The 9342-nt window shown below is 41.4% G+C and overlaps 1 protein-coding gene across 1 annotated transcript; it reads right to left on the reverse strand.

Moving 5' to 3' along the window:
* Positions 1–7894: 7894 nt before the first annotated feature.
* On the reverse strand, positions 7895–8936 carry LOC132639276 (uncharacterized). The gene is made up of 2 exons (XM_060355735.1): positions 8304–8936; positions 7895–8215 (listed from the first exon to the last, which is right to left on the reverse strand). Exons 1-2 carry the CDS (start codon positions 8934–8936, stop codon positions 7895–7897), a joined length of 954 nt encoding a protein of 317 aa, XP_060211718.1.
* Positions 8937–9342: the final 406 nt, after the last annotated feature.

Here is a 9342-nt window from a genome sequence, read left to right on the forward strand (position 1 = left end):
AAGGGCTTTGCTTGTTCTTGAATGGACAGGTCACTTGTTGTTGATATTTCACTACGAATGCGGAGCCGAGCTTTAATCACAAACGTAGAGGTATGGAAACTTGCGGCTCACCACTTGGAGCGAAGACTTCTTAGTATGCGGAAGACTTGCGACTGAGAGCTTCTCTATGTATTTTTCCTCTCTTTTGGCTTTGTAAAGACCCCTATTTATAGTTGCAGGGGAGAGCTAGGGTTTGTATATGATTGGTTGAACCATATCATTTGAACACTTGACGACATTTGATTGGTTCTTCTATTGACTTGACATGCTGCGTCACTTATGCCCGTGGCATAATTTTATTGGTCCTTGACTTGACTTGGCGCGCCACGTCATTTTACACGTGGCATAGACCTTGGGCTAATAGAGTGGGCTCATCATGTGAAGTCTGACAAGATAGACTAACTAGCCCAATTGAATTGATCTTTCAATTAAATCCATACCAATTGGACTTAAGCAATTAACCCAATTATATTAGCCCATAATATTTGTTCGGACGAATATATCTTGGATTTAATATAATTCGAATTTCTTGTGAATTTACTTTTAATAAAATTTCGTCATCTACAAATGTCCCCTGCTTCAAGGCTTGTCGGAGTGTCCAAACTTTTGTAGACTAGGCTTGAAGTATTAACTTGATGCTCTAATTGCAATGTTATGCCACACCAAGTAAGAATATGATGGACTTTGAATTAAATGTTCACTTGATGTCTCTTGTGAAAATTTTAGTCCATGCTATATTAAATCATACTTTTCCAATGGGGTTTGACTTTTCCTTGTATGCCAATGTGCTAACATCCCTTCTTGGTAATAATTTCCCTAATTGTACAGGTAGCCTACCCAATTTGTATGTGATAAGGAGGATGTCATTACCTGCTACGTTCCTCTTCTCCTAAAGAAGTTAGGAAACCCAATTGGTTTCGGACAATAATAATACCGTCCAATAGTCGGCTTCGGGGCATTAGATATGCTTCTTTTCAATTGGCATCATCGATCAACAAGACACTTTGTCCGAGCAAATCATATTACCACCATGTATAACTCTCCTATACTTTCCATATTTGCATGGTATTTCTTTGTGATTTATTAGGAGAAAATATGAACTTTCCATGTATAAACTTAAACTTTCCATAATTTGGTTCCAACTAGAACAAGGATTTCTTTTTGTTTGACATCTATAAATACCCTGCCTTCTCATGGTGGCTGGGCATCAATTTATAGCATCGTCGAGTTGGTTCGAACCCATTGCTCTATTAGGTAATTTTTCTTTCAATATGAATTTTCGTTACTTTTTTCACAGCCTTACATGTCTGTGGTAGAAAATTCATATCTCGATGTAGGAACGTCGAAATCATGATCCGCTTGATGTTTCGGAAACTAGACTCGTAGAGCTACATTGTACGTGGAAACCGCGACCAAATTATTTCTATATTTTCTCAGATATTGATCGAGAATCAGACCTTGAATTCTGATTCGCTGGTTTTGTTAGTCTTGCGTGTCCTGACGAATTTTTTTTATATCTTGACTTAGGAACATCGCAATCACGAACGGTTTGCGGCGTCGGAAAGAAGACTCATAGAGCTACGTCATACGAAAACCACAATTAAATTGCTTCTATATTGGCTCTAGTATATTTTTTTTTAATCAGCCACAGAATCTGATTTTGCTTTCTTGGCTTTGGACATGCTCTACAAAACTTACCTGTCCCCTTTTTTTAATTTCTTTTGCAGCTCTTTGGGCGCATCTGTATGGCTTTAACTTTAAACAAAGATGATGCACTTTCATGACCGCGATACGCCACGTCCTCATCTATAGATAGTGAGCGACAAACGAAATTCGAACGCCAAAGTCCTTGCCTTGGAGGTTCAACCTCCAGTGATCGGTGTCTTCTCACTTGACGGAGAGCTTTCTACGCTTCATCTTGCTGAATGGTCTAAAAAGGAGACCAAAGACGTCATGAGCAAAGGAGACCAAAGACGTCATGAGCAACTTCTCAGGCAAGGCCACTGTTATGGACGTCCCTCTGTTGAAGTCCGCAATTCATCGAGAAGTCGCGCCCACCGAATCTTCTCATCCCAATGGATGTTTCAACAACTGGAGTGTCCCGCCTTCTGGTTTCGGCAAAGTTTGCTACACACCCGGCTACTGGGAGTGGGTGGAAGATGTGCTTCCTCGCTATAAGGAAGTCTTGGAGCGTGTCAAAGTTTACGATGCCATCTACGCTTCTTTGTTTACATATGATTACGATGACAACGTACTGCATGCTTTTTGTGAGCTTTGGCGTCCGTCTACCAATACGCTTTCCACTTTCGTCGGGGAGATGTCTATCTCGCTTTGGGACTTACGAACAATTGCAGGACTTCCTATTCACAGATCTTTTTATGATGAAGTTGTTCCTTCGGCGACAGAATTGACGCAAATGGACAATCAGGGGAAACCATGGCTCCCCAAGAGCTGTCTATACTTGTTTTCAGCCTTTTACAAACTTGCCGAAGGTGGCCGTCATGAGGTGTCCATCCATGATTGGGTGAAATTGTGGTTTAGAGGACCAACCAGGTACGCGGAGCCTCCGCAAAAGGCTTCAAAGGGTCGTGCAACGAAGCCAAGATTGAATCACAATCCTTCTGGGCATATTGACATGAATTACTTACCACGAACCGATGAGGAGCATGCCCCCTTCGTCGAGCTAGGAGTGGAAGATTCACTTAGAGATGAGACAAATTTGTCGACTTTCCTAACATGTTGGCTCTGCAAGTTTGTTCTCCCCCATAAGAAAATTGACTATGTGCGTGCTAGCGTTCTTAAAGTGGCGAGCTTGATGGCTCATGGAGAGAAATTCTCTTCGGCAGTCCCAGTCCTTGCGAGCATATATCGTGGCTTGAGAGAGATCTCTATTTCTCCAGACTTGAAACAGGGGAATATAATTTTCCCCATACACTATGTATATGGCTGGCTAGGAGAATATTTTAAGACCCATCATCGTGCCAATCACTCACATCGGATTATACCTTTATGCAAGATTTCTGGCGAGAAGATGGCCAAATACTTTAATTTTTCTGACGCCCGAAAGTTATTTCAACAAGATGATGCCCACCACCTCCATCATTTGGCATTGCTACAAGGTAGGGAATTATACTTCACCGATACTGGCAATCTCTTAGATTCATGGAACGATACGATCATAAGCCTTCGTTCGAGCTATGTTACACTTAGGCATGATGCGGATCTCATCGTGGAGTCCTATAGCCCTTATAGGTTTAGCAGACAATTTGGTTTTTGTCAAGACATCCTTGGAGACCTCATGGAGCGACCGTATGATGGCACTTTGCTAACATTATCACAACTTTGGAGTTCTTCAATTCGCCTTGGAACCTCTTCAAAGGTCATAATTTCGGTGCGCCCATCAGAAGGTAGTTCGCCTTTAATGACTCGTGAGTACATGGAATGGTGGCTAGCCAATCGGACAAATCCATCAGAAATGAGTCCTCGAATTATTTCACAAAAATCAAAACAAGATCATACACCTATGTTGTCCAAAAGAGGTCCGACTCGAATGAAAGAAAAATCGCATCCTTCTTCCAAGTCCGAGGTGCAACTTAATGATACTCCGCAAGCTCATGAAACTTCTTCTAAGTCCAAAACCTTGAAGGATGTTGAAATCCCTATGGACAAAGGAGTTAAACGCGTCCGACTAGTCTCCAAGACAAGTGCTACGGCTCCTACGGTGACCAACAATACTTCCAAAAGAAGGGAGCCTTCGAGTTCATTGGACAAGGGCGCCAAAGAAACATCAAGTCTCGCATCACCTTGCAATAAAAAGTCTCGCCCTTCCTCTCTTCCTATCGATGTTGGAAACACCATCGCAGCCTCTAGTTCGACGGAGAGTAATACGAGTGGAGATCGACATTGGAATCGTTTAGAAAGGAAATCGAAGGAGTCTGACGATCACCATAACGAATTCGCTGATTTGGACGCTATTAGCATTGGATCTGATATCCATATGGATGGGGATCCAAACTCAATGATGGACTTGGAAGAAGTAGCAGAACAAGTAATATTTCTTCTCTCCATATTTTTTGCATTTACATTTTTTTTTTAAATCTGTTTTTTTTTTTTTTTGTAGTTGGGTTTCCAGAAACTAGACGCGATGAATGCGGCTGAAGTTGTCATTGATCAGATTACACATTCGAAGACCTTCAGACCTTCCTCACAGCCATTGCAACCTAGCGCGTCGAGCTTTGATCCACAAGGGACTATTTTCCGCTTCAAATCAACCTTCGTCTCTGAGATATGGGGTGCATTGTGCGGATGGATTACACAATTTTCTTTAGGTTCCTTACACAGCTTTATGGTGTTGGAGGCAAGTATTACTTCGACTCTTGAGGAACTTAGGAAAATCACTATTATCGATGTTTCTGCTTTGGAGGGTCTTGTCGAGAACTTCTTCAAGGCGTATGACTCTTTGAAATCGTCGAAGATGACTAAAGAATTACACCAAGAATCACTTTCAGATGCACAACGACGCCTCGATGATGCTAAACAAGAACATGGAAAGCTAGATGGGTCCATGAAGGAGCTTCAAGCAAATCTTCCGAATGTGGAGAAAGACTTAGCAGCCTTGAACTCTAAGAAGGAGAAGATTATCTCATTCCTTGACAAACACCAAGAGGAGTTGTCCAAAAATCAAGAGAAAATCACCATTACAGAGGGCGAGATTCATACTATTGAAGCTAATCATGTGTTGTCTGATGTAGAAGAAGAGAGACTATCCAAACTTGAAGAGGCGGTTGAGAATAGTCGTCAACAAATCCTATGCTTCAAGACTTTTCCGTGACTTAGATTCTTGCTTAGGATTTTTACTCTTTAATTGCTTATTATGATTTAGTGACATTTCCTTCTTGAAGCAATAAAGGTAGTCGCCTTTATTTCAACATGAATCATTTCGTCTTGTGATTTGGATCAATTTTCTCTCACCCCCCCCCCCCCCCCCCCCCCCCGCTTTTTTTTTTTGAAGATAACTGAAGAATCTTTTTTTCTCTCTTGAAATTTAGCTCGAATTCTGCCTTGCTCAACCCTTCAGATTTGTGCTTTGGTAGTATAAAATTCATAACTCAGAGTACGAGCGTTGGAATCACAGGATTCTAATTTATATGGAAAGAGGACTCATTGATCTATAATATATATAAAAATAACCATCAAATTCCTTATAAATATTTACAGATAATTCTCCAAAATTAGCTTAGATTCTGCCTTGTTCGACTTTTCAGCTTCGCGCTTCGGTGGGAGAAAATTCATAACTCGGAGTACGAGCGTTGGAATCACAAGATTCCAATTTATATGGAAAGAGGACTCATTCATCTACAATATATATAAATATCACGGCCAAATTCCTTCTAGATTTTTACATATAAGTCTCCAAAGTTAGCTTAGATTCTACCTTATTCGACTTTTCAGCTTCGCGCTTCGGTGGGAGAAAATTCATAACTCGGAGTACGAGCGTTGGAATCACACGATTCCAATTTATATGGAAAGAGGACTCATTGATCTAAAATATATATAAAAATCACGTCCAAATTCCCTTTATATTTGTACAGCTAAGTCTCCAAATTTCAACTCCGATGCTGCCTTGTTCTATTTTTCAGCTTTGCGCTTCGGTGGGAGAAAATTCATAACTTGGGGTAAGAGTGCTGAAATGACGATATTACAATTTCTATGGAAATAGGACTCATTCACCTACAATATTTATAAAAATGACGGCCAAATGCTTTCTACATCTGTACAGATAATTCTCCAAGTTCAGCTTAGAATCTATCTTGTTCGACTCTTCAGCTTTGCGCATTTGTGGTAAACGAAATCTCAACTCGTCATAGGGGCTACATTATAGCTTTGGCGAGCGACTACTTGAAGCATCCATCAGATATTTTAGTGGCATCATTCTTTGAAGAAATAATGCCGACTTGATAGAAGCGTTTAAAACAAACTGCAATCATCTTCGGCTTCAACTGCCATCATGAATAACTTAGATACTTTGTATGGGATGTTGTATAGATATTTTCATCCTTTCTTTCAAATCATTGATGTATCAAATTCTTTCAAGCATGAACCTATAAAATATTCTCACTTGCTGTGAATTATCTTCTTCTTTCCAGTTATGTTTGTCTCCTCGCTGAAAGAGGTCAAGCGTCAATCACATATCGTCGTGCTATATATGTGTGTATATATGTTTTTTTTATTCATGTGACTGAACTTATAATAATACTCTTAGCGCCTACGTACCTCGATAAAGAGGATCAAGTCATATCGTAGTTCAAAACAAGAAAGAAGGATTCTTTTTATGCGACTGAACTTAGAAGGAAACTCTAAGTGCCTACGTACCTTGGTGAAGAGGATCAAGTCATTTCGTAGTTCCGAAAAAGAAGTTATTTTTTTTTGTCCTAACTTTTTCCTAGGCCGCCCCTTTCGAGGTTTTCAACCTAGAGGACTTTTTTCATTTGTCCCAAATTTTGCCTAGGCCGCCTCTTTGGAGGTTTTCAACCTAGCGGACTCTTTTTTTTGGGGGGGGGGGGGGGGGGGGGGCGTACACAGTTTAAACTCATGCGGCCTAGGAGTATCATCTTGCTTCAAGGATAGTACATCTTCAAGAATTTCCCGTTGATGGGACCGATCCGCAAGCCATCTGCATCTATAAGCTTGTAAGCACCACTTGTATAGGCTTCTTGGACAACATATGGCCCATCCCACTTTGAAGTGAACTTGCTTCCAGATTTATGAGATATGATAATAGGTCTTCTTACCGCCAGGACTTGATCACCAACTTGGAAGGACCTCAGGCGAACCTTTTTATTGAAAGCACGGGAAAGACGAGCTTGATAACATTCAAGGCTTTGCTGAGCTTCCAGCCTTTTCTCATCAAGGGCCTCTAACTCTTCAAGGCGTAGACGAGCATTTTCTTCTTCAGTGAGCCCTTCTTGGATAGCGAGCCGCAATGAAGGTATTTGGCGTTCAAGTGGAAGGACCGCTTCAGCTCCGTAAACAAGAGAATAAGGAGTTGCTTGAGTCAGTGTGCGATGAGTCGTTCGGTATGCCCAAAGAGCTTCTTCGATTCTATCATGCCAATCTCTTTTAGACTTGGAGACGACCTTCTTTAACAAGTTGCACAAGGTCTTGTTAAATGCTTCAGCTAGTCCATTTGCAGCAGCATAATACATAGACGAGTTTTGTTGCTTGAAGCCAAAAAGCTCGCAAATCGTAGTTATCAATTTGTTGGAGAACGGCTTGCCATTATCTGTTATGATATAACTAGGAATGCCAAAACGATAGATGATGTTTACTCGAATGACGTTTGCCACATTCTCCTTTTTTACTTCTTTGAGGGCGACAGCCTCACCCATTTTGAGAAGTAATCCGTTGCAGCTAAGATGTACAAGTGGCCACCAGAATATTTCGGTAGCGGTCCAACCTCGTCTAGCCCCCAAGCGTCAAATGGCCAAGATGCAACAGTTGGATGTAACACCTCAGGAGGTTGGTGTATAAAATTTGCATGAAATTGGCATGCTTTGCAACTTCGCGCATAGTCCAAACAATCTTTCACCATTGTTGGCCAATAATACCCCATCCTTTTTATATGAAAGTGTAGTTTTGGCCCAGATTGATGTGATCCACAAACTCCAGAGTGTGCTTCTTGCATAGCTTGAGTTGCTTCTTCTTCCCCCAGACAACGCAAGAGAACTCCCTCGAACGATCTACGATACAAAGTATCTTTGTAGTAAAGGAAGCGAGGGGCACGACGAAGAATTTCGGTCTTTCTTTTTGGATCTTCTGGAAGAATGATATAACACAAATAATCGATCATGGTTTGTCACCAATCGACTTTCTCAGCTTCAGAAATGGCCACAAAAAGCTCGAGTTTGCTTTCTTCATCCTCATCGTCCTCCGGCAGTACTATCCATTTCTGGCAGATAGTGATTTGCGCTTGGTCAGGCAAAGTCAATGTTGAAGCCAAAGCGTCAGCCTTCTTATTTCCGTTTCTTGGCACGTGCTGGAGAGTTACGTTGACGAGCCACCCAATTAATTTTTGTGCATAGTGATGATAGGGAAGCAATTCTGGCATTTTAACCTCGTAGGTGCCCAACAATTGATTGATTACCAATTCAGAATCTCCAAAGACTTGTAGTTGTAACTGCTTCATATCAACAGCCATTTCAAGCCCAAGTATGAGTGCTTGATATTCCGCAACATTGTGTTAAGGTGAAGGAATACGGCAAGACCTCCTCTTGAGAAGTGACAAATATCACATCAGTTCCAGCTCCTTCGCGATGGGCAGCACCATCAAAATACATCTTCCAAGGCTGTTGAATTTCAATGACCATCGTTTCCTCATCGGGTAGTTCATCAGTCAGTTCCCAGTCATCGGGTATCGGATGGTCTGCTAAAAAGTCCGCTAATGCTTTCCCTTTCACAGCCTTTTGAGGAACGTACACAATCTCAAATTGTTGAAATTGGAGATACCACCTTGCTAGTCGGTCACTAAGGACAGGTTTCGACATCACAAATTTGATGGGGTTCGCTTTGGAAATAAGACGAACTACATGAGCTTGAAAGTAGTGTTTCATCTTCTGAATCGAGAAGACTAAAGCCAGACACAACTTTTCAATCGGCGAATACTTCAACTCATTTGGCGTCATCATCCTACTCAAGTAGTAAAGAGCATTTTCATTCCCTTCGCTATTCTCTTGGGCTAAGAGTGCTCCAACTGACCTTTCTTGTGCCGATATGTATAATATCAATGGCTTTCCAGTAACAGGATCCGCTAGAACTGGAGGTTTCATCGAGTAAGATTTGATGCTCTCAAAGGCGTTGGCACAAGCTTGATCCCATTCGAAAGGAGCACATTTCTTCATGAGACGACTGAACGACTGACACTTCCCTGCTAGATTTGAGATGAATCTCCTAAGATACGCCAGCTTCCCTTACAGACTTTTCAACTCATAGATGTCTCTTGGCTCGGCCATCTTCACGATTGAATCTACTTTGGCTTGATCAATTTCTATCCCCCGATGTCGAACGACAAAGCCAAGGAATTTTCCAGAGGTAACCCCAAATGCACACTTCAAAGGATTCATTTTGAGTTGGTACCTTCGTAGCAGGTCAAACACCATTCTCAGGTCCTATAAGTAATCACTCTTTTTTCTTGATTTTACCACCAGATCGTCAACATAACATTCGACGTTTTTGTGAAGGATGTTGTTGAAGATATTTTGCATAGCTCTTTGGTATGTTGCTCCAGCATTCTTCAAGCCAAAAGGC

This window comes from Lycium barbarum, chromosome 5 (assembly GCF_019175385.1).
Source record: "Lycium barbarum isolate Lr01 chromosome 5, ASM1917538v2, whole genome shotgun sequence".
Lineage (NCBI taxonomy): Eukaryota > Viridiplantae > Streptophyta > Magnoliopsida > Solanales > Solanaceae > Lycium > Lycium barbarum.